We start from the raw sequence: 24,871 nt of genomic DNA, 5'->3' as shown, positions 1-24,871 counted from the left end.
ACGGTCGCTCAATCCGTACATCAATAAAAGTGGCGCTCTGAGGCACTCAGTTGGCTCCTGCGCTTCTGCTATTTCCCCTCTCTTTGTAGCTCTGAAGTTCCTGCTATAATCTCTTCCAAATGAAAAACAGCGCGCGGCCAGGCAAACGCTGTTTTTCCCTACTGCAGCTCATGCCGCTTTGAGTGCTTATAAATTTCAGTGTGGAAGACAAAATGGCGTCGCTTCTCGAACTAATCCAATTTATTACAGCTCCATAACTTTTTCCTATTTGCTTTTTCCTCGCTCGCCCATCGTTCCACACTCGAGACTGACAGACGCTAAATGCGTCTTATTAGATGAGCTGCGTGTGGGTGTTTTTATGTGTGCCATGTTTACCCTTACCCAATCGCCCTCCCTTCCCAACGAACTTTGACTCTTATGCCCCCTTTTCTCGAAGGGGACGTCTGCTTCTATTTAAAGCTTCTATCTTTTTTTGCTTTTTATGATAAATTGCATTTAGCAACCACCGTTCTCAAAGATACCACCACCAACACAAGCTACCACCCTCTCCTAGATAAATGCAATGGCGAGGGTGGGGTAAGCATGCGTTTCCGTTGTTGTTGTTAGGATATGGACTCACTCGTGTAAAGGATTTAGCTGTAGATCGAATCTAAGGCTCTTCACCCCAAAATGTAGAACAATGGCTGATGTTGTTTTATTTTTTAGTTTTCATAAGCCATCAGAGTCTTGGAAAAATCTGACATGAACAGGGGTAAAAATATCGACCATCAGAAAATGAAAAAATTGTAATGCAGTTTCTTCAAGTATGCGATTACGGACATTTCGAGGTATGCCACTTTGGAATCGGACTGAAATTGGCAAAGTTATGGGCTGTGGGTCTCGAGAATTAAGTCTCCTATTGGCAAAACATAGGAAACATGAACAGAAGTCAAAATATCGACCATCAGAAACGGGCAAAACTTTGAATGCAGTTTCTTCATTGATGCGATTACAAACATTTCGAGGTATGCCACTTTGGAAGCGGACTAAAATTGGCAGAGTTATAGTCTGCGGGTCTCGAGAATTAAGTTTCCTATTCGAAAAACATCGGAAAACTTGGAGAAATCTGACATGAACAGAGGTCAAAATATCGACCATCAGAAAAAGGAAAACTTTGAATGTAGTTTACTCAAGGATGCGAGTAGAAACATTTAGAGGTATGCCACTTTGGAATCGGACTAAAATTGCCAAAGTTGTAGGCTGTGGCGGTCGAGAATCGAGTTTCTTAGCGGAAAATTTTGAATAATCTGACATCAAAATGTAGTTTTTAAAAGGACTCAATAATAAACTTTTTGAGGTATACCACTTTGAAATCGGCCCAGAGTTTATTTAGTATTTTAGCACCAAAAACCATACAACAAATAAAGTTCGAAATAAGAAAAAAAATTTAAATAACTTTTGATTTTTTAAAAATCTCTCTCTTCTAAAATCTCTTTACATAAAGTGACAGCAATTTGCCTGAAAATTTGTTTACAATTTTCCGCACGCTACTAGAAAAAATTATAGATTTTGCTCTATAATAAAGAAAATATTTACTTAAGCTTCCGAGTATATAAAAAGAATGAATGACTAAATGGTAGCCCGTGTCTACCGAGAACAAAAGTGAACTGAGCCCGATTTGCAAGCTGATTTTCCGCTGACAAATATTGCGTGTTTGTCCTTGATCCCACGGAGCGTTAAGTGCATCCTAGCGGCAGCTCCTTTCGTGTCTGGAAAAACAATGAAAAATTCATGCAAATGAAAAATAAATGCACACAAGCCAAAAAGGATAATGCAGAGAGAAGCGCCACGGAGAAGCGGGAAAATAGAAACACATTTTATACAATTTTAAGATGGGGTGATGGCAAAGGTTTTTTGTCTTGCTTCGACTCCTTTGTCTGTGGCACGAAGTTTCAATAAATTATGCAGAAATTTTCGGGGTTTTCGCGCTTTCCTTCTGGTCGTTTCTCTTCCTTAATGCAACATTTTACTTGCGGTTTTATTCAAATTTGTGTGCATTTTTTATTTTCTAGGAAAACAAAATTTTACGCGCAATAGTGAAAGGAAAATACGAAAGGGGATATCAACCCTTTTCTGAATAGACCCAGCATCCAGCTGCTTGAATTAATCCCTTTTTGGGCGATCCTCGGGGATCTTTGTCTACTGATATTGAATGCCCAGGTAAGCGATATATGTGTACACACATACGGATGCTGCGTATGCAAATGGGCTTGATTAAAAATTTAAATGAGGTCCTTGCCAGGGGACACCTTTTTGTGAATGGTAGGAAAAAATGACAGCTGCGTTTCGAAGTCTCGAATTTGTGCATCGTAGGTTTCCGTTTGTTATATTCACCTCTTGAACTTAAACCTCATCGAGGCAGACAAATTAAAAATTTGAATAAAATCCGTTAAATAAAAAAAGTACTAGTAATTTATGTTTCGTGTTAAAAAAAGTTTTTAATCTTAAGTATCAATATCTCATAAAACATAAAATTCAGCTAGTTTTTAATATTATACCAAAATACGCATGTTAGCAGTTGATGCTGATTATGGATATACATGACTAGAATATACATTAAAATATATACTGTTAGACTCTCTGTAAGGGTATAAAAGCCAAATTCTACACAAAGCTTTTCTCCTATTAATTTTCAATTTTTCACTGTTACCCAGATAACAGTGATTCGACTGCTCCGAAACTAGAGTGAAATTACAACCAGAACATAGGCACGAGCTCGCTACTATTACCATCGAAAATGTGAGCGTCTGCAGCTTGCGCTTAAATGTTGCCATGTACCTACTTGGTTGCCGAGCTGAGCAGCAGCATTACAAATGATTATGTTTATACTATTAAAGTAATTTACTAAAAAATGACGCCCTGCCAAAACAAGACAATCCGCAATCGACTCTACGCCTCCCGTCCTTCAGCAAGAGCTGATGGTCAAAGTCAACCGCTTTAGCTGGGGGTTAAGTAGCTTGCTGTCTACTTAAGCATAATCTAAGTATTGCACAGCGAGTTGGCGATTTCGATCTTCCTGGTTGCCGTTCGCTTTATCACAACATTTTACGATGAAGATGGATAAGTGTGGTCAAGTGCAAGTGCTGACCGGGCAGAGGTGCCATTATCGTTTTCCAATCGCTGGCTTTGCTAGTAGCCAAGGTGCGAGATCTGCAAACAACGTGGCCAACTCCACGGCAACTGCAATTTGGCCCGATCCTCTGGCCGGGGGCTGGGAGACTAAAGAAGAGGACATGTGTGCTGCTTGCCTGGCTTTGAGCTTAGCGATCGTTAACTGAATTAGCCTCCTCCGCGCCCTGTGGTGTACAGCTCAATCAACCCTTTCCGCTGATTTGGTGATAACGATCGTAATCTTACCCGTACTTTTTGCGCAGCACATGTTGCACTTTCCACGTCTTTCTCTTGCCTCGCTGTGTGCTATTATATTTCCCTAATTTAGAAAATGGGGTTTTCCACAGAAATCAGTATGATTTATAAAAAAAATTTATAGTTAGCTCTCCTTGTTACATTTTTGACTTGGAGTACATAGAAAATCTAATCTGACTAAAAGCTTATGCGCATATCTTGTATAATATTTGGAAGCCTTGTTGCCAAGCATTCATGAATCATGACGATGGTTACTTTTTGGGCGTAGGATGTGTTTAATTGATGCCTCTGTAGCAACAAAACAATTTTCTTTTATGTTTATAACCCTTACAAAGTGACTATAACCAACCAAATAAATACAAATTTGTATTAAATCCATACTCATTAATATGCATAGGGAAAAGAGTATAAAAATGGGGTAATTTGCCAAAGAAAAGGGTTACAATCAAACAGGTCAATACATATATACATAGCTTGGGCTATATAAATGCTCTTCGATTTCATTAATTCGGCTAACGAAAAAATTAAGTGGCATTAATATGCATGAGAAACCCTACGAATTTAACCGGGGGTGTATATATTAAGGTACATAAAATCATTTACCCCTGGGGAAAGGTGCAGCTTAAAGCTGTTTGCATAGTTGCCGTGTCTAAGCGAATACAAAAGTTATTAGAAGAGTCGCGCAGTATAAACGAAAAAGGTTTACAATTAAGAGAGAGAAACTTTGGTTTGCCTATGTTATTGGAGGCTTTCGTTTATTTAACTTTGCGGTTCATTGAATTAAATTATACTGTCAACTAAGGGTAGAAAACCGTCCCTTCTATATGGGAAATGTATATACCGCATGGCAATCAGAAAGTCTTTCTGGGTTCGTTAATTATAATTTTCTGTGTTAAGATGTTTTGTCATTCTTATTAAAGCATAAACATGTCTAGATGTGGATACCTTCTTTTATCTAACCTTGCAATGGTAGCGTGTACATTTTACAACTTGACTTCGCCAAAGACTTATCAGCCGTCATGTATCATTTATTCGTGCGGGCACAGTAAAAAATGATTTTAATTTTAGATTAGTTTAACGAAAAAATAACAAAAAGTCTTTGCCGCTTTTCCATTACACACATCATCATTCTATAAACAGGCCAGTCAATATGACTTAATATTTGGCTTGCATGGTTCCGGTTACTTAATTTAAAAGACACCCAATGATTATTGGATCGAAATTGCTTAGAACACGCGAAACCGTTTTTGCATTTTTTGCGAATGTTTTGTGTATTTACACGGTTGAGTAAATAGGTAGGCGTTGATCCAGAAAAAACGGTTTTTTATAGCTTACTGTCAGAAGGATTGCACTCCTTTTGGCATTGTACTACTGAATTTAACGCACGGCCCAACCTCTCTTTCATAAATTATATTAGTCATTCGCAAAGGAAAGCAAGCAAGCACTTATAAACCTTTTGCTGTCATGTGTCTGCATGTAAGAGGACCTCTGGTAGTAACCAAAAGCGGAAGACGATTTATCAAATACTCTTTCGAGCTACTTGTTGCTGGCTTGGGAGATGCAGATGTCATGAAGTCGATATGGGACACTATCCCAACAACACCAATGCAGTTTCAAGCCACCTTAACATAAGAGTTGCGAATTGCAAAACGTTTTGGTTGCCAGGTTGGCTTCGCATGTTAATATATTTAAGTCGTTAAAGCGCATTCTCCTTTCATGGCTTGTTTGGTTTCACATCTCTTACCCGAGTCATTTGTGCTGCGGTAGCCATCAGTAGCTTTTCAGTGTAAAGGCATTCGTTGGGATTCTTACGTGTACACGAAAATCTTTTTTGTGCGCAACAAGTATCCGAATAAAATGCTCCCTTGATTAATGATATTGCAAACAGTTCTTGACTCGATATGCATAGAGTCGAAGCTATTGGTCATTAATAATTGCTGTGGGGCTGCATTATGCTTCACAATGAATTTTTGTTTTTCTTTTGTTTGTGCGAACAGAGAACTTAAGACTCTTGGCTTGAAACAGGTATCTGTACGCCAGAAGTTTCGTTTATGACATAAGTTACCTTGTTATCAGTGCGCATAAATGGTATCCAAGAACCTCACACAGAACCCAGCCAAGATAAGAGATCTGTGAAGCAATCCAAAAGCTTCCTCAAGTTGCCACTTGAATAGGGCTGATGATGGATTATTGGTACGTGTTTTGAAGCGGGTTTTAAGGATATAGAATAGGAAAGGCAGCAGAGGAAGCACACGAGACTCATTAATCCTGGTGGCAAACGGGTAGCCGGGACCTTCGACTACCTTGCCTCGACTCATTTGTGCTAAAAACTTTCGAGCTTGATAAATTGCCCGGAACACAAGCAGCACTACCACACATTCTCGATCTCTTACCATTTTCCTTGTACAATCCCAGTCCACGTTGAGCTCAGCCAGAAGCTATAAAAGGGATTGCTGCTGTTTTTTGCGTTTAACTTTTTCGATAGATAAACACTTAACATAACACGTTTTTGCCAGTGATTTAAATACTCCCCCGTTTATTTACCAACCATTCAATCATATTTGTGCGGCAACGAACGACTAAGGTTTTTTAACAGCCCTTTAGCGTTTTGATATGCAAATACTTTGCACAGGTTTTCTCCCTTTTCTCATTTGATGCATTTGTTCTTTGCATTACCTTGTCTGTTTGACGATATGCCGTCACGGAGTTTCAAATTTATTGTTTGGTTTGGTTTGCTCTGTACGTTTGTCACGTTCTGGCTTTGATTACTTAATGCGATAAATAAAAATAATAAAGACTGGTGTAAGGAATAACTTTAAAGATAAGAAGTACTTATACAGAAAAATATACACTTAGCTTTAGTCCGAGTCACTGTTACTAATGGTATCATCATCATTGCTTTCGTCATCGCGAGATCTGTTGTCATCCGACTCCTGGTCACCCGATGTTGATCCCTCATGTGCAGAATTTTCAGAACTTTCCGTCAAACTTGAAACTGAGAGTTCCTCAAAATTTTCTTCGCGATCCGATTCCTGATCTTCACTGCTGCCGCAACCGTTGTCACACTGATCAGATTCACTCGTGTATGCATCTGCACCATGAGGGGATTCGCAGTTAAAAGGTGGAGCTCTAGGCTTTGAGCTCGAACCACTCTTACTTTCCTGTGATCGTCAATATTTATAAGAAATTTATAGGTATATGTACGTACAAGAATATTTCTGGCTAATTTTGCACACCCACCAATAGAAAACTTCGACTGCGGCACAAAGTCTGAGCGTCGTGCAGCTCCCTCATCAGCGCATTCCTCTCCATTGAGTGATATTCGCGTTGCAGATGGCATTCGGTCTGCAGTTCTTGGTTCTCCTTACGGAGATAAAACATTTCGCTTAAGATCTGATGCTGCTTCTCAACTATAGTGGTCACCAGCTGCTCCAGATTTTCAATGGTAACCTCGTATTCCCGCAACTTCTTCTTAAGTAGCCAATTCTCTGAACGACAGTCAGCTAGAGCGGAGGCCGACACTGCGGTCTTGAAAGCGTTTGATTCTTGTGGTTCTTTGGCAGCACTAAAAAATCAAATAGTAGCCAGCGGAAAGGTGATCAGAAGGATGCTCACTCGTTTGTCGAACTCGTTGGTAAGGGGGCATCATCAGTAGTATCAAGTGGAGCAGGCACTGGTGTCTCCTCGTCTGGCGTATGGAATTGGCAAATACAGGACATTTTTCGTTGACTTTACGAATTACTGACAGACTCGACTACACATATGTATATACGTTCTCCCAAGAGGGCGACTAGATGCTAGTTTAACTGAGAACTATTTTTCGTTTCACTACTCTCTCCTTTACGTAACTGAGCTCTCACCAACTCCAAGTCCAGATTTCACTGCTAAAGTAGACTATTAAATTAAAACTGCCTGGGAAGATAAGGAAGTTGGAGCCCACTTCCCACTTCCTCGCAAGTATTTCACTTACAGACCGAACCCCATCTGCCCCCGAACCGTGCTTCTGGCCAGTGAACATTTTACGACTCGAAATTTTCACACTTTGTTGGCAGCGTTTCTGATGCTTCACATTCCTTCCTGTGGGCCAGGGCAACTGACTTTTGGATGGTCCTTGTTGGCGCGTCAAAGTCGGCGTCGATGCAAGCTGCACGGACTGTCATTTTGCCGGGGATCCAAAATGTGCAAATGTGTGGCTACAGCTGGCAAGGAACTGAAGAAGTGTGAGAATCTGCCTTTCTGTGTGCGTTGGTGGATTGAAGTGCAAAATTGGTTTAAGTGTTTGCTAAATTGGCAGCAAAATGGCTTTTTCAATTTATACTCAACGTTTATGTGCAGATCCGCTGATGGCGGAAGTTGCTCTAAAAGTAAAACCAGAAAAACTAATCATTCCATCCACCACCGTTTTGGCAACGGGCGCCGCCTTGTAAGGTAAGTGAAAATGCAAACTTTTTACGCTTTGGGACCTTGGGAAGGATGTGCTGGCTGAATTAGGAGGCTGTGTCTGGTCACTATTACGCGCCCATAAATAAGCTCGGAGGTCAGACCGGAGGGCACTCATCCCATCGTTCGATTCACACGCTTACTATCGACGCTTAATGCTCTCCTACATAACTAGATTTAACTCACACATATCATTTACAGCGGAGATAATCATGGCTTACACCCAAGCAACTATTGCAAAAATCCATACTCGAGTTCTCGTATTTTACGGTCTATTTGCACCGGAATGGGGCTGGGAGAAATCGCAGTTAAAGTCGAATCGTATTCGTGATACCTAAACAACACCAAATTACATACTAGAGGGCGCTACGCAGACCATGTTATCATCAGTTTCTTGAGCCTCCTCAGTTTGGGAGCACTTTGCGAGTAAGCCCACCTCCGTAGCCTGGCAAGCCTTTAAACACTCGAGTCTAAACAAGACAACACATGCAAGCGCACATTTAAAAAGGCATAAGTCATACGTGGCTAATAATTTGATTTGCCAAAGTGGATTAGAGTTCATTGCTTCAGAATATACAGGATGTTCGTAGTCTGAAGGTGAAAAGGGTTCTCTGGGATTCTGTTCCAAGGCGGCTTGGCAGTAAAGGAGCCCCCTGTACGTTCAACGCAAATCCAACTATTTTTACCTTTTACTATGAGAGCATTTGAGGGAAAAGTTGTCTGCCCACGGAGAGAGGAGCTAAATCGTATCCCCAAAACGCTGGGTGAGCTGTTGCAGACCCAGTCGCACTTCGTACTGAGACGCTGGCTATGAAAAAAGGAACGCTTAAAATGCCAGTTTGAAGTCTATTATTTGCTGGACACGAGCATATATTGATTGCATCGCAGTCGCCTTGGTCAGCCACAAGATTCAGGAAAGCAAATTGCTTCAACAAATATTCGTACTCCCGAAATGGATGACGCAAGGGGGCTGAAGATGTGGGCGATGATGTTGGTTTGGTAGGGTGGGACGGGAGTCGGGGGTCGGGGGACCGCGGAGGATGGAGTCGGAATCACATGGTAATCGGTGCACAACGAAACAGAAACCAGAAACGTAAAAGCAATCGAAGCCAGCTTAGGGAAAGAGGTGTTCCAAACCCGTTTGCAGGCGCAAAGTGCAGATCCGCTCTGAGAGTCCGCCAAGAGTCTTCGTCGTCTTGGCGGCTTCGTGTAGCGCAGCATTTAGCGTCTTGATCGGTTTATCACCGATTAATTAGAGTTTGATAAATACGCGCACGCCGTGAGTATATAAATCATAGCAGCCGAGGCAGTGCAGTGCTGTTAGTTAGCCCGAAAAGCAGCGAGACTAGACCCAAAAACAAAAAAAAAACCAAGACGATTTGCATATTCACCCACCCGCATGAAAAAAGTAGCAGTGAAATTGTAGAGGTAAACATGTTTTACTTTTGCGCGTTTTGCTTTTTGATTTTTCGCCGCATTTAGCATTTAGCATTTTGCTTTGTTTTGGGCTGTCGCTGCTTTTGACGTTGCCACACAAGCAGAACATTTTGAAAGGCAAGTGCACGGTGGGAAGTGGAAAGCGGTATCCAGGGTGGTTGTGCAAAAGTGCAAAAATATCTTTGAACATTTTTCTGTTCGAGAATTAATTATGAAAGAACGTCCTTTGAGATGCGCTGACGGTCACGATGGATGGCGACAGAGGTTCTGGTGAGGAGTTTTATGAATGCTAATTTCAGGTTATTTTTGGGTTCGAGTTTAAAGTAGGGTTGCGCAGAAGAGCCCTAAGGTGCTCCTGAATCTCATTGTTGCTGCTGCAAGCGAAAGGACTCATTCATTTGTTGGGTAAGAGTAAATGAATGTGTACCTCAATAGAAAATAAACTTACGAATGGAAAGCTTTTACTCTTCAAATTTGCCTTGGTAGAAGCTGCTTCGATATTGCTCATTTCGAATTCAAAGATGTTTGAACTTTCAAAACAGTAGAACTCAATTTAATTGCTTATTTTTCTGTTATGAGTGCTCATTTTAGTTTGCCTTTCACTGCTGTATTTACGAGAATATACCACGGGCACGGGGAATGTCTTATACCATAGTTTATTACCGCAAAATCTGCCACTGTGAACCAGCACACAACAGAAACTAGGATGGAGGTTATTACTATTCGACGACTACTCGGCACCATGATTGCTACCTTTTTGCTGAGTTCGGATTGCATTTGCTGGGCGACGTCTTTTATTCTTGCCCATGGCAGTGGCAAAAATGTTGACCACTTTCTGCATGGTAGAGTTTTTCACTCCACTTCAACCTTCGCCGTCCACTGCTTTCCCTGTTCTCCGTTTTTGTCGCACTGAAATTGCTCTTGAGATATCTTCGTTACGGAATGAATGACTACTTGGAACTGGCACTTTGCTCTGGACCAAAAGTATTTGCGGTTTTTTCTTCACATCCTTTTGCACAATTATCCTGATTTCAATATTACTGCGTCGTAAACAAAGACGTAGTCTGACCTCTTCCCAAAGTCGAAGGATTGTACACAAAATTATTAATATTTGCTTGCCCAGGAATTTGTAGTTGTTCTTAAACCTTCTTATCCCACACAAGGCCTGCCTTTATTGTGAATGTCTATGATTGTCTTCTGCTTTTAGTTTCTTGGGCAGGCTCTAAAAATACTGAAACCCCACAACAGGAAATTGTGTTTCCAAGTTATTTGTGAAGTATAAAATAGTTTGAATTTTCTCCTACTCATGGATTTATATTAATAATTTAGCTTCTTTTTTGTTTGTAGCCTTCCGATTCCCACCATTAATTTTCATTCCTTTAAACCTTTTCCTTTCTATCATAAAATCGCTCTCACATCCACCATACTAAAATTGGCTTAATTTGGTAAAAGTAGCGCACTTAAGTAACCAAAAAATAGCCCAGAGCCTTGTGAAGGGTAAATTCACTTGCATGACAATTTCCAAACATTAAAATCTGCACTGCAAACCCCCCCCTTATTCATCCTCAGCGAGCTATTCTCGCACACGCGTCGACATTTATCAAAAATTCAACTCTCATTTTGGCAATCGCAAAGCGTACTTAAATGGATCGGTTTTTTTCAGAAAGAAATTGAACATTTATAACCTTCAATGTTGTCAAAAAGTGTACTAATGTTCAGATCTCCATTACGACTGAGCCCGTGAAAAAAACACAAGCCAATAACACAATATTAGGGAAATTGGCTGTCAGGAATTGGAAAAACAAGTAAGCATGTTAAGGGTGTAAGCCGCTCACTCCACTTGCTTGCGAATTTTCCGACCTGCAAAATTTTCCAGAACATAGCACTTAACGGAACACGTGACAGTTGTCGTGTGTATGCGCCTGCAAAATACGGCTTCGCTTTGCCTTTGCAGTTTTTCGCGATGTAACAATGTGCCGAAGCTGTGAGGCTGTCGCAGTCAAGTGTGTAATTTGCGGTAGCGATTTAAGAGGGTTTGAATATATTACTTCATTAAGATTTGGTGAAATCAGGAGTGGAGGTATAATGTCGTTTAATCGGATGTTAACACGTCTGCGATAGGCGTTTATTTTTTGAGGAAATTAACTTTTGAATTACCGCAAGCGATGTCTGTTTCTAATGTTGCTGGTTTAAAACTGATATTTTTTACTTTCGCCTTGTTGTCGTGTCAAAAACATGTCAGGTATTTTATTTTGCAATTAATACACAAAATCCTGGCATCCTGCCGCTTATAAATTTTTCGTCTGCTGAAGTCAACGAGGAAATTACGGAGCCTACGGAGCCAAAAACTCTGCGGAGAAACCCTTCCAGAAAAAAAAAATATAAGTCTTGGTTAAAAATAAAAGACAGCTCACTGAGGCAAATGCGGATTCAGGGTTTCAGCTCGTCCTGTGGACTCAGCCGTATTCGCTTTTGCATTGCACAGTTGGCATCAAATTATGAAGCAAGTAAGGGAGCACTCCATGCATTAAAAACCTTTTAATTTGCTAAATCGCCTTGCCAGACATCGTCGGCAATGCTCAGGTCGGGGCTACTTTTGCCGTTGTTGCTGGATCCCGTCGTGGATAAGCGGGCGGAAACGGATGACGCGGAGTCTGTGCACATTTTTGAGATTCCTAGACGCCCAAGAGGACCGCCCAGCCTACACCCATTCCGAATCTCACATAGACACTTGTTCTGGCGATTCTCTTATTCTTTTTGGAACAGGGTAAAGTTGAATAAGCGATGCAAACACTAGAAAGCACCGAGACTACTTGAGCGTACTTTCATCTGCCTTCGCCTGCCATGCCGGTCGATTATTTGCACCTTTGTGCTACCTTCAAATTTAAACGGCCCGTAACCAGATTCCCTCTGAATATTTGCTGAATTTTTATGTTTTCTCAAAGCCATTTCGTTTGAATTTAAATAAAAATAGTCCCAAATTTGCCCTCAAATAATATGTGTCCGTTGGATTATACTGTCGTTTCTGTAACAATTTGCCACTTTAAGTGCCGCCTAAAAGCAGTCAACAGATTGGTTCGGATTGAATACAGAAAACTACGCACAAACGCTCGCTGCATGTGAGAAAGTAATTAAACTTAGTCAGAACAAACAATTTTATACGGTTTCCATTCCACGTTTGAATGGCGTGCCCGGGGTAATCAAGTATTGTCATTGCATGACTTTGCTTAAATCAGAACCCGCAGGCCACGGGCCAAGAAAAGAAAGATGCGTAATCGAAATTAACCAGAGCCTCGAACTCTCGAACGGAACGCAGCATTTAATTTAATTGACAGGTCGCGGACAGTGCTTTCGCTGACACCCCCAAGGAGTTGCTTGATTATAGCTAAAGCCCTATACTGTCTCTCTCATTAAAATCGTATTATATGAGAAGGTGGGTAAGAGTCACCCTGTTCCAGTAAAATTTTGTCAATTCATTACAAATTATTTGCAATTCCAGAAAAGAAACAGAGGAAAGACAAGAAAATTTGGGAAATAAATTGCAAACTCATTCTCTCATGAAAATCAAAACTTTTTCTTGCGACGAAGAGAACTTTATTTAAATTCGATACAAATGCGAATTTACCAAATCAGTCAGGCATAAGCATCGAGAACCTGCTCCCGAATGCCGCAAAAGTTTCGTTTAATGACTTTTGTAGACGGTTTTCGTGCGTTATTCCTCTCAAACCAAGACGGATCCTGACAGAATCCAGTCGAAGCGTATGGTAAGCCGGTGCTATGGGCCTGTGTTTCTCGAGACTCAATTTGGAAGGTCCTTGGAGTAATCAATTTATAGGAGAGTCGTTTTATAATGCTTGATTTTAGAATTATTAAGTGATGTGCAGCTGAAATGTCTAGAACGTTACCTACGAATTAAGTGTCTAGAACGTTACCTACGAATTTTAAAGAAAAGTGCTAAAATTGACAACAAAGTTATTTATATCCTGAAAAGAACTTAATGATAAACTTAATAATAAACAGTCGTTCGATCCAAAATTTGCGATACCTAATTGTTAAAGGTTATTACTAATTTTATTCAGTATATGTATGCATCAAAGTGTATACACATTTTCGGAAAATATTTCCTAGACTTAAAAGAATAAATTTGGTCCTCATTAAGAGCGTTAAAAAAGGGATCCATTAAGAAGGGGTTTCCTTTGTTTTCCGCATAATATACGCATATTTGCAAATTCGAGATGCGTGGGTGTAGCCGAGAGTGTGTAGAGAGCAAGCAAAAAAGAAACGAAAAGATGGGGCTACGCGCCATAATAAGTCTGGCGCTGAGGACACCATTTCCCATGGCCCACTAACCGACAATGGGAACGTGAAAACAAGCACAGAATATAGCCGAGTCGCAAAGCCAAAGTGCAGACCAAAGGAATGTGACTCGATTACCGATTTGAAAACCAAACGAAACCCATAATTCATATGCGCCACAAAGTCTGAAGCAATCAAATTGGAAGTACGCAGTCAGCCAGGTGAAACAGTGCATACTCTTTCCGATTGCTTGGTACCAGACTATGGGATCTCCTCATTACTCGTTATGCATTCCCAATACCAAAGTGTAAGCACTCTTTTTCTGTGAGCCGAATGCTCGCAGAAACTAGCTAGCTTTGCTTCACCCCAAAATCAACTGGGGCTGCGCTCCTCTCACAAGTCAGGAAGCCCGTCACAGTCCCGGTTGCCATCAGAAGCCCAAACGACATAATTGCTGCCTGTCTGCGGTGGCTAATGCAAACAAACATGGGATTAAGGGACTGAGAAGCCAGAACGAAATTGATGATGGCTCCGCTCCCCGCCTGACCCGTAACAAGTAGCTGGCGAAATGCTAAAAAAATTCGGTCCCTACGTGTTGCTACAGCAACGCACAGAGGGCAGCGATTGGTGCCCGATCGATTGCTCAGATCGTGCAGATAGCATTTTATTTGCTTCGCTGCAAATTGTGCTGAACCTAAGGTTGAACTACCGCACTACCAACGCAGTCGGAGAGCTCCAAATACGTTACAACTGGTGCAATTCAATCATGTGCGTTGCGTTTGGCGAATCGATTGGCCACGCTTTAATCCACGAGCATGTAACTCACGAGCTGACCATCTGCGTCTCCCTTAAGTTTCTAAAATTATTATTCCGCCTTCAATAATTTGGCTCCCGTTTTCGGTGCTTTCCGTCCCCAACATCTTCATCATCACCAATAGGTTCCTGTAAAATTTTTCATGGGAATTACATACGTGAGAGATTGCTCAATGGCCATCTAAGTTGCTGAGTTGATTAGTTTTCCTTCATCTTTGATTGCCTTGCTCTGACTTTATCGTCATCATACGGGACGTGACTGCGTTAAGATTGTCGGAAATTTAAACAAGAGTGCGCCTTGAATCCGCATGGAAATGAGTTGATCTCAGGTAAAAAGTTGTCGGAGAAATATTTCACATGAACAGTCCACAATGCGTGTATTTTGTAATTGATAAGATAAAACACCGCCTAAGGCAAGTCAAGTTGGTACAAAATTTCCAAAAATTATTAACTCCCATTAAATAGTAGAGGGCCATCAGGTAAACAAGCTATGGGGAGTGCTTCAAAGGCTCCCCAGTGCGGACATGACCCCTATTAAAGGGCCAACAGGTGGTATCAAACTAAGCGATGCTCACTTGTACTTACCTTCTTTTCAACCCACATGCATGCTCATTTTGAATGTTGCTGAACAAGCCAACTTAAAATGTCGATGTTATGTTATTTGTCTAAGAGTCTAAAGCTGACCACGAATAAATGTCTATCGGACAAAAAGTGACTTAAAGAAAAAACTTTTAAAGTACATTGGGAGAGTAGAAAATTGATCAGTAATTAACAGCATCGAATCTAAGTTATACACCTTTTTCCGCTCCGTTTCAAGACTGTCGATAGCCGGTCGAGTGGAAACCTCTATCAGCTGCATAATGTGACATGAGAAAGTTGCAAGACGCCGACTTAAGTTAGGACTTAAGTTAGGACATACATACGTAACAAGGAACGCAGACGCCTTAAAATTGGCAAGCAGACAAAGAGATTTGGATTTCACGGGCTGTCACGCGCTTATTGAATTCTTGAAGATCTCAGCATCGCAGACGGACAGATGCAGATCAGGGCTCAGTTCCAGTTCTTCGACTTCCATGAACGGCACCACCAGGCCATCGGCAGACTCCCCCTTGTAGACTTGTGTCTACAAAGCGCAAGCAATTTTTATGCTCATGTTGCTCGTAATCACTGCAAGCCGCAGGTGGTAAAAGGCGTCGAGGATATTCTCAAACCGTCTACGTCTGCGGCAAGACCATGGCAGCAACCAAACGCATCGCCCCCAGATCGGCGCTTCGCTGATTGAATTGCACTAATTACAAATTAAAGCTCGGCATTTTGAAGGAATAAAAGTGCATGGGTTTCAAATGAAATTGCGAAATCTGTGCAATTTTTACATCGTCCTGGAGTTACCCACTCTTACTGCCACCCCCTGAAGCTACTAATGAACGCTTTCTTCTGCAGTTGCAGCTTGTTTGGCCTTTATTTCGCTTAATTAATTGGCACCGCCAAATGTCTACAGTCTACAAAAAGTCTATGACTGCGGCATAGAAACGCAAGGGAGCTGTCAACAGCCTTTGTAGCGCCCCCTCTGTTTGGCTGCAGCTCCAAAAGGCAACAAGAAGCCGAAAGTCAAGTGTCCTTAGAGAATATATGCCTGCATATTGCACTCTTTTTTTCATTTTTTGGCAGTTTCTGCCAAAAAGAAAAAACTAATTTTTGCTCTTCCGACTTGTTGTTCTCATATTTTTAATTTTCAGATATACGCCATAAGTGGTTGCCATGGTTAAGGGAGATGGAAAAATCCTTTTACATGTTGCTCATGCAAAAGGGTTAATTATAACCCCCAAAAATTGCTAACGAAGAATGGTTTAAAGGGAGTTCAAGTGGATATTTTTTTTTGCAAAAACACAAAAAGATTTTTAAAGTAGCTTACAATATTGCACAGAAATAAAAAAATATATGCTATGTATTTACTTATAAGAGTTTTACAATAACATTAGGACTTGCATGTTAAGCTAAAAAAATATATCTGTACATCGATTTTTTCCATACATTTAATTTAAAACCCATTGAACCCCCACAAGTATTTTTTATCATGCATCGCTTACTCGGGATCCGGCTCAGACCAGTTGCTATTTTCGCATGCATGATATCAAGTGGACATTCCTGTTTTGCGTCTGGTCCTTGGGCCAAATAACATCTCGAGCCCGTGGCCATACTAAGAAAGAAAGAACGAAATTTAAGTGATTGATGGCATGTTATAAGTTAACATGTTATTATACGACCAAAGCTACCAAACAATAGCAGCCACGGACATGGCGAGCCTGCCGCAGCAAATGTTTATTCACGACTTTAAGTGAAGGCCTCTCAGAGCTATTTTGACATATCTGCCAAAAGTGGAAAATTGAGCAAACGAAATTGAGTTTACATGATTTACCTGCAGATTTTTCCGGCTTAAAAAAGCCGGGATTGTCGTGCTCTAGCTGCTGTTTGGGGAGGCAGCTTTCACAAATCAATTTTTGATTGTAGCTCTGAAGATACTTATGTATATATCAAATGTCTTCGGTTCTTTAGTGGTTTCAGCAGCTGAAATTTCGTTTTATATTTCCCACTTTATTTATTATTCCGTAATATTATTTGCAGAGTCTACTAGACACAAAATTTTAAAATGTTAGCCAAAGATCAGTTAAAATTGTCAATGATCCATTTTGATAGGACTATGGTAGAAAAAACTCCTACAAAATTGGGTATTTATAGGAAATTGGTAGATCAAAACACCTGTTGTCGAGACAAGTCACAACTGTATATTTTTACAACCCAACCACTGCCTTATTGAACCAAACAGAGAAAAGTGAGAGTCTAGAGTCTCCCAACAGCAAAAGATGAAGGAGAGCTGAGAGAAATTAAAACAGACCGCCGACCGCTGATAAAGAAACCTATTCATAAAATACTGGTTTCTTTTACTGTTTTCAAACCGAATACTTTATACCTTGTGCAAAAGAAAACAACTGTATAGCAGCTATCATAGAAAAGCATAGTAAAACTCAGTAAAATAAAAATAAAAACAAAATCAGCATTCGTTTCAGGTTCTAGTTTTCCATGCGACTGCAAGTTTTTTAATGTAGGCAATATTTCTTTCCGAAGGGTAGATTTGTCTCTTTAAAGAGTCGACTGCCTTCGACTTTAACGCACTTCGTACTTGTCATCGCTGTCTGGCGCCCGACTCTGCCTTTGAAGTCGAGCAGTGGGAGCTGTCGATGGTCAATACCTGATCGCTTGGCGTCTGCTGACCCGTTCGCTTAGCATGCGCATGCGCTACCGTTTTCTTGGCCAGTTGTATTTTGGCCATTAGCACGTACGGAGTTGGGTCCGCGCTTTGAGTCCGCGCCAAGTGTGAAAAACATATAGATGCCAGTAAACGCAGCTTTATAGAAACTAAAATTAAAGTTGGTGCTCAACAAACTTTCGTCGGTTTTTGTAAAAAAGCGAAAGTTCGTTTTACAGTCGAGTTTCTTACTTGGTGTATACAAATCGAAATACTAAACAACGAAGGAAAGGCAGCAAGAGAAGACGATCACAAACAAATATACCTTTAATACTTTTAACGCGACGCAAATATATAAGCGTGTGAAATCACGGGCACCAAAGCAGGTCAATAGCAACCTTCATTTCAATTGATTTCCCGGTCTGATCGTCGTGCCAAGATGCCAGCGGCCAGCTCCAATCCACGTCTGTTCTTTTATATACTATGTGCTGCTTCACTTCTAGCCGTTTCCAAATCGGACACCGGTAGTACAAAGAACTCTCATTTTATGTCCTACTTCTATTATTTAATTATTAACTTTATTAACCCGTTTGCCATGCCGATATTTTTTCGTTTTGTAAATGTTTGTCTTACGTGAAACAATGTATAGAATGTAAAGTATAGTAGTTGTGTACATCGAATATCGATGTACTCAGTAGGGTCCCACAACTGTACATAGTTTATTTTTATCTCCTAATCCTGTAAATATTTTAAGGCTTATAATAAAAGAAGTTGGTGGAGAGATGTTTTAAAAAATATATATTTAGTTGTGTAGAATTAAATTTGTGATAATAATTACCATTACTGTGTTATTTAAACTTTAAAATAAAGATCGTTGCCTTGTACGTATATGTGTGATGGTGTTTTATTTATATTACGTGTATATATTTTTTGTAAATTTTATAATTCCTAAATTGGGTTTCATTTATGTTTGGTGTGGGATTTGCATTCTATACTTAAGCCAAATCGATCACAGTAAGATTCATAATAAATTACCAGTATTTTTATTTCATAAACTAATTTTCATGATTAATGAACGTTACTCAACGGTTTCTTTAAAATTTTTAAAAATAATCATTTATCTAAACAAATTGGGTGGTTAATGGTTAAGTACGTCAATTTCAACTATTTTCACTTACAAAGCTTACGAGCATCCGCAGTAAACAAATGCAACCGCTATTTTCGGTTTCTTTTCGACTGCCGACTCTCTGCTGTCCATGATCTTGACCACCTAACTCTCAATAAAGCAATCTCGCTTAAGCCGCTCCGACGGTTTCATTGACATCAAAACACGCTCACATCTTTGGCTCACAGAACTCGTTTGCGCTCCCAAGGTTAATAGTTGAAACTGTTAGACGATAGCTCTGACTCTTGGCTTGCCGGCTACGTCAGTAAGCTTGATGCGGAACTGTTTAGCATAACACGCGGAAGTTCAATATGGATGCTTGGTCAAAATTGGTTGTTTATTTTTTGTTTCTTCTCCGTAAGTTTTTTTTTATGTAATAATAGACTTGAACTACTAACATCTATATATAAGCAAAATCGAATAAAAAGCAGGTTGAAGCGTAATACCTTTGCATCTGCTGGTTCTTAGTTCTGCTGCTAAATCTCATGAATCCATAGTACCATTGCTACCTCCAACCGAAGATTTGGCATACGATGCGGCCTTGCAGCTTGGCTTACTTAACCATCGCCTTAATCTTCTCAACCACGAGGAAGAGTCCAGACAACTTAGCTTACCCAACATAACACTAGGTAACCTGGTAAACCGGATACCCTGTAGCTGTGACACTGGACTGTGCAAGTGCTGTGCTGGTAGGTTTTAGTTACAAATGTGAGTAAAATTGTGGGCAAACTAAGTCTCTATGTTTGCGTTTAGGTTTTCTTTCGGTAATTGGCATGAACAGTTGCACTGAGGTCGCATATCGTCCCGATGAATTTTCGTTTGAGTTGCGTATGCGCGTTAACAACAATATTTGGTTCCGGCAGAAGGTCTCCGGCCAAAATCCTCCTCCATTCTGTTTCCGACCGCCACGCTTTAACTTTGCTAAAGCCTGTATTCAGTTCCATGATATTTGGTTTGTTGGACGCAACATGCATGTCTGTATGTACATGTCTGGAGAATTTCAGGGCTTTGAGTTGTTCGAAAGGTATGATATCAAAGATGTGTGAGAAATCTATCCTATATGACACACAATTTGTTCGATTTCAGAAACTTTGATTGTCTCTTGTTCGGGGATCATGGAGTTAAAATCGTTCCCCCAGAGCAAGGCTATCCAGTGAGACCGAGTGATGTCGACATTGATGATGGAGACGATGAGATCGAAGATTACGATGAGAATGTAGTCCGTAGCTTAGCAGAAAACGTGATCGGTTAATTGGTTATGATACTTATCTATATTTTTGAATACCTTATAATAAGTAACTTAAACAGGACCCCCAAATAAATATGATTGTTTTCGTTGGGGAACTTCTCCACCAAATTACATGAGTGAGCAGCCCCACCTGTTGCGATGCTCCCTTCCAAAATTGAAGTGCAAAAACTGCAAAATGCCGTGCCTTGTACCTCTCCTGACCCAATTTTCTCTTTCCACTGGCATACCCAGCCAGCCCATTGAATCACTTAGTAAAAGGGGAGTCACCCAACAATTTGTAAAGGATAACGTAACTCAAGGCTGAGTCTGCACCGCATGTGCAACACCTCGGGTAGCAGGGCTGAGGAAGCCTTTGCTTTGCATTAAAATGCATATGCACAAGCACGTTGACTGTTGCACTTCGTTTGACTCTCAGTTAACTGTAATAAAGGACTTTCAGGCTGCAAGTATGCAGTCCGCTGTTGCTGCAACAGCAGGGCGACCGAGGGCCCGTGAAAGGGGGAGGGGTAGAGTATTATTTCGCACTTGACTTCTCTGAATGCGAGTTGAGCTTCAGTCAAGTGGTGTACAATAAAAGCGCATTTTTTTGCACATGAAAACCTGGTTTGAATGGTGCATTCAGATGATATGCTGATAACAATTTATGAAGGCGATTGGTTACTCAAGCAGAAAATTGGGACTTTTCATAAGTGACGATTTAATTACCTCTAATCGGACAACATTCGTTGACCCCTAAAAGACAGCTCTATCAGTAATTTTAAAGCCACTTAAATAACAATAAAAAACCCCTGGCCAATGCATGAATGGAGTGACCCCTAAGCTGACCATAAAGCCATGCAGGGGAATGGTGCTAATTTAAAATTCAAATGTGAATAAGTGGTTATAAACGCATTTAGCGTTTGTAATGGATTTGTTTACACGACACACACGCGACTTAAACATGAAACTGACCATCCTACTGACCAGCCCCCTTCAGCGCAAACAGATACTGACCTCCAGGGAAGTTCGCAAGGCAAGGGGTGGACTGCGTGGATATGACGACCCTCTTTGTCCAGTTTGGATTTGCGTAGCCCGGCGCAACAGGCTAAATCACTCCGGGGCATTGGTCAGTTCATTCGATTTTCCACACTACCGCCCCTTTCATCGGTGTTTGTCCATTCCCTGAGGTCAATTATGTTATTTCCGCTTCCAAGAGGACAATAGGGGGAAAAAACGTATATCATGTTTAAGCGGTCGACGAATCTGTTACAATATGACCCACAGGCGGCAAACCAGACTGAGTACAACCTCTTCTTTATCTTTCGATGTAATTATGCGACAAAAATAGATACAGCATTGTAATTGAATTGCGCTTATTTCCAAGATAATTTAAGAAAAAACGCTTAATGGCTATTGAATGTTGGTACATATGCAGGGACGTATGAAACCCCTCTCAGAAAAATTTACTTTCTTCAAGTTAGGTCTCGTGCTTTCTCTTGTTTTCTGTGTACAAAGAAAAACTGAAAGCAGAATTAAAAACTACCCCCAAAAGTAATTAAAAGACGTGGTCTTGTTCCAGACGGAGGTAGTGCCTCCACCCATAAACGAATGTTAATCAAAGCAGAATTTAGAAAAATACTGAAAGTCCGCATGCACAGACTTTTTGTCCTTGGGGTTTCATTTCTTTTAAATTTTTATGTTTCGCTTAGAGCAAGAGTGGGTGGAAAAAAGCTTGGATTAATGAAATGACGATGTGAATCTTCTTGTTATTCTTATTTTCATTTAAGTTGTTCACTTGCTTCCCATCACTAAGAGATAACCATTTTTATAAATTAATAGTCAAATTAATAAAACAAAAATGTTCTATTAGTTTTAAAATTGAATATGATTTTTTTTTCCTTTTTTTCTTCATCGGAAAAACCGTGCAGCCCAACAAATTTAAAGCGTTGCTAAATTCTTCATCAGTAAAGTATTTTTAAATACCTTAAAAAAACTTTTTCTGTTTTGAAATTGAGATACAAATAAATTTTATTTAAGTTATATATCAATCGGTATTTGGGTATAGTTCGTTGTTTACTATACTACTAGAATGCGAAAAAAAGGTGCCGCAAATCTTCAGCTTAAATTTTTAATAATTTACGTAAACTGACCAAAGATACATAAAAGAAATTTAGGTATAACTTTTGAATAAAATTTTTAAATGTTTAAGGTATCAGCAAAAGGTGAAAAAGCTAAAAGACAGATACGCACAATAAAATTTAACGGATACGTACACAACCACATAAGCCAACTCAAATGCAAAGTACATAAACAGACTCAAAGTTGCTTATATAAACGCGATTTTCATGCGTGATGTGCTGGAAATTTCCCCTCTTTGGCAGTACATAAGTTACTACATAGGGCTTCCAATTGCCAGGGTGGTAATGCTACCAAAGGGTTAAAATCTGCGCCTTTCAAAAAGCGTAAACATGCGTGAGCGTGGATTGTATGTATGTATGTGCTCTTTAGTAATAACGGCGTTGCCAGTCTGTTGGTAAAATTACTTAGGATGCCAAGGAAGAAGACTAAGCAAAGTCATTTACATAACTAACGAACTTGGGGTGAACTTGGAGAATCCTCGAAAAGCAAAACACAAACCGAGTAGAGTGATATAGAAACAAGAATGAAAGCTAGCTTCGGCAAACCGAAGCTTATATTCCCTTGCAATCATCAAATATGTCGAACAAACAACATAAAAGCTAATCAACATCGAAGTTATGATGTTTTTTATACCCTTGCAGATTGTATTAACATTTCAGTCGGAAAACAAAAATTCATAAAAATAAGACAACTATAGCCGACATATGTACATAGAAAAGATCAAAAAATCGAGGGGACATAGTCCCCTAAACAACTGCATCCTTAGTTTGGTTTCGATTTTTGGGTCGATTTTTTCAACCAAATATTAAAAAAAAATATATATATATATATATATATATATATATATAAACAATTTTGGTTCCCATTATTGAGTCGATGTTTTTCACATCTTTATGATAATATCCTTCACTGCGTTGCAAACTTCCGACTAAAATTAAAAAATCCTCTGCAATGGTATAAATAAAAGCCAGTAAACGTACTTGGTGTGCGCTGGCATATACTACATACATATGTAATGTCAATATTGTACTTTATGTTTATTATACCTTTGCAGAGCAAAGGGTATTTTAATTTCTGTCAGAAGTTTGCAACGCAGTGAAGGATACACCTCAGACCCCATAAAGTATATACATATATTTTTGATCAGCATCACGATCTGAATCGAAATACGTCTGTTCATCTGTCCGTCTTTCTGTTTCTATGTAAACTAGTCTCTCAGTTTTCAAACCATCTTGCTAAAACGTTCCCAAAAGTTGTGTAGTTAGTGCACGCAGTATATAAGTCGGAACGGGGCGGATCGGCCGACTATATCGGATAGCTCCCATACGATAGAATGAAATAAAAAAATCTTACGCCGTTGTTTTTTATCAGATCGACTTGATTTCTTCCACATGGCATTTTCTAACTACTATTGAATTTCGGTTTAAATTTTATCAAAATCGGACAACTGTATCATATAGCTGCCATAGGAGAGATCTAAAATTATATATAGAATTAATGGAAATAAATTGACATCGTTGTTTTTTATCCCACGAGCATGATTTTTTGAATATCAAGTTTTTTAACAACGTTTATATTGAGAAAAAGTTTCATAAAAATCGGTCAACTATATCTTATAGCTGCCATAGGAACGATCGAAAAATCTATATAGAAATAACGGAAATATAATGATAACATCGTTGTTTTTTGTTATATAAGCATGATTTTTGGAATATAAAGTTTTCTAACAACTCTTGAATTACGAATTAAATTTGATCAAAATCGAACAACTATATCATATAGCTCCCATATGGAAAAGGAATAGAAAAATCGTCTTAGCTTCGATGTTGTTTAGCCTTTATGTATTTTTTTCGACATATTTGATGACTGCAAGGGTATATAAGCTTCCCTTCTTGTTAATTCAAAAAAACAACCAATTTTAAAATTGCGTGTTCAGTACCAAAAGAGGGAGTGCAAGTAAATCGTAAAAGATTTGTTTTTCGATGAATCTTCTCTAATACCTTTAAAATAATTTAGATTACATCCGATCTTTGCAATTATTCCACTTGTATTCTAATAGGCTTTATGAGTCACAGTTCTCATTCGCTCCTTCTACTTCCGCTCCTTGAACACAATTTTTTCACAATTGTCTGGTTCTGATTCTGGTACTCGGGTCGTCACAGGTTTCGCCTAACAGTCTGATCTCCACATGATATTGAAATTAAACTGATATTTCATAGGTTTTATCACTCACATTTTAGATGAAAGCAATTTTTTTGTTCCCTTGATTTCGCAAACGAATTTAATCAAGCTTATCTTAAAATTGCAAGTGCTGGTTTCTCCTTGTTTTCATTACACCTACAATTTTTATTCTCTTACGAAGGATTGGCAAAAGGAATGGCAAATATGCACAGCAGCTTTAACTGTTTCTTTGATCAAAGCTCTCTCGTATGATTTGCCTCTCTTTCTCTTTTTGTCAGTCAGTTTTCTTCTCTTGAAAGGAGCATCGCTTAGGCTCCGTTAAAATATATTTTAATTAAATTTCCGGTTATTTTTGTGTTAAAAAGTTATAAAAAAACAATATTCAGTGCAAGTGCAACTTATACTCGGTGTGAGTAATAAGTTTTATTAAAATCCAATCATTTTAATAGTGAAAATAAGTGTTTTTCGGCAATTCAGGCCAAGTGCAGTTTTCTTCTTCTTATTGCAAACCATCCGCCATTTT

General features: G+C 39.6%; 2 protein-coding genes and 1 long non-coding RNA gene across 5 annotated transcripts; 1 reads left to right on the top strand and 2 right to left on the bottom strand.

Annotated features, from left to right (window-relative positions):
- Window positions 1-6,203: 6,203 nt before the first annotated feature.
- On the bottom strand, window positions 6,204-7,198 carry LOC108095136. The gene is made up of 3 exons (XM_017196074.2): window positions 7,021-7,198; window positions 6,646-6,970; window positions 6,204-6,566 (listed from the first exon to the last, which is right to left on the bottom strand). Exons 1-3 carry the CDS (start codon window positions 7,122-7,124, stop codon window positions 6,264-6,266), a joined length of 732 nt encoding a protein of 243 aa, XP_017051563.1. The 5' UTR covers window positions 7,125-7,198; the 3' UTR covers window positions 6,204-6,263.
- Window positions 7,199-16,295: 9,097 nt separating this feature from the next.
- Window positions 16,296-17,162, bottom strand: LOC108095139. The gene is made up of 2 exons (XR_001771609.1): window positions 16,808-17,162; window positions 16,296-16,588 (listed from the first exon to the last, which is right to left on the bottom strand). It is a non-coding gene; the product is annotated as an uncharacterized LOC108095139 (long non-coding RNA).
- Window positions 17,163-17,667: 505 nt separating this feature from the next.
- LOC108095119 lies at window positions 17,668-21,798 on the top strand. Of its 3 annotated transcripts, none has more exons than XM_017196059.2 (4): window positions 17,668-18,261; window positions 19,298-19,489; window positions 19,554-19,824; window positions 19,887-21,798. In XM_017196059.2, exons 1-4 carry the CDS (start codon window positions 18,075-18,077, stop codon window positions 20,050-20,052), a joined length of 816 nt encoding a protein of 271 aa, XP_017051548.1. In that variant the 5' UTR covers window positions 17,668-18,074; the 3' UTR covers window positions 20,053-21,798. The 3 variants fall into 3 exon arrangements, with proteins under 3 accessions (XP_017051548.1, XP_017051546.1, XP_017051547.1); XM_017196057.2 differs by having other exon boundaries at window positions 17,670-18,162; XM_017196058.2 differs by having other exon boundaries at window positions 17,672-18,159; window positions 19,887-21,796.
- The last annotated feature ends 3,073 nt before the right edge of the window (window positions 21,799-24,871 follow it).

This window comes from Drosophila ficusphila, unplaced genomic scaffold (genome assembly GCF_018152265.1).
Source record: "Drosophila ficusphila isolate 14025-0441.05 unplaced genomic scaffold, ASM1815226v1 contig_414, whole genome shotgun sequence".
In the NCBI taxonomy this organism is placed as follows: Eukaryota; Metazoa; Arthropoda; class Insecta; order Diptera; family Drosophilidae; genus Drosophila; species Drosophila ficusphila.
This window is presented reverse-complemented; position numbering and strand designations above follow the sequence as displayed.

What these genes read in the sequence shown, in the direction of transcription:
- LOC108095136 (XM_017196074.2), bottom strand. Translation starts at nt 7,124, where the DNA reads ATGTCCTGTATTTGCCAATTCCATACGCCAGACGAGGAGACACCAGTG. An exon ending in CCAACGAGTTCGACAAACGA is followed by an intron (nt 6,971 to 7,020) that starts GTGAGCATCCTT and finishes TTGATTTTTTAG; the next exon opens with TGCTGCCAAAGAACCACAAG. An exon ending in GCAGTCGAAGTTTTCTATTG is followed by an intron (nt 6,567 to 6,645) that starts GTGGGTGTGCAA and finishes TGACGATCACAG; the next exon opens with GAAAGTAAGAGTGGTTCGAG.
- LOC108095119 (XM_017196059.2), top strand. Translation starts at nt 18,075, where the DNA reads ATGCCAGCGGCCAGCTCCAATCCACGTCTGTTCTTTTATATACTATGT. An exon ending in TTTTCGTTTTGTAAATGTTT is followed by an intron (nt 18,262 to 19,297) that starts GTCTTACGTGAA and finishes ATGAATCCATAG; the next exon opens with TACCATTGCTACCTCCAACC. An exon ending in ACTGTGCAAGTGCTGTGCTG is followed by an intron (nt 19,490 to 19,553) that starts GTAGGTTTTAGT and finishes GTTTGCGTTTAG; the next exon opens with GTTTTCTTTCGGTAATTGGC.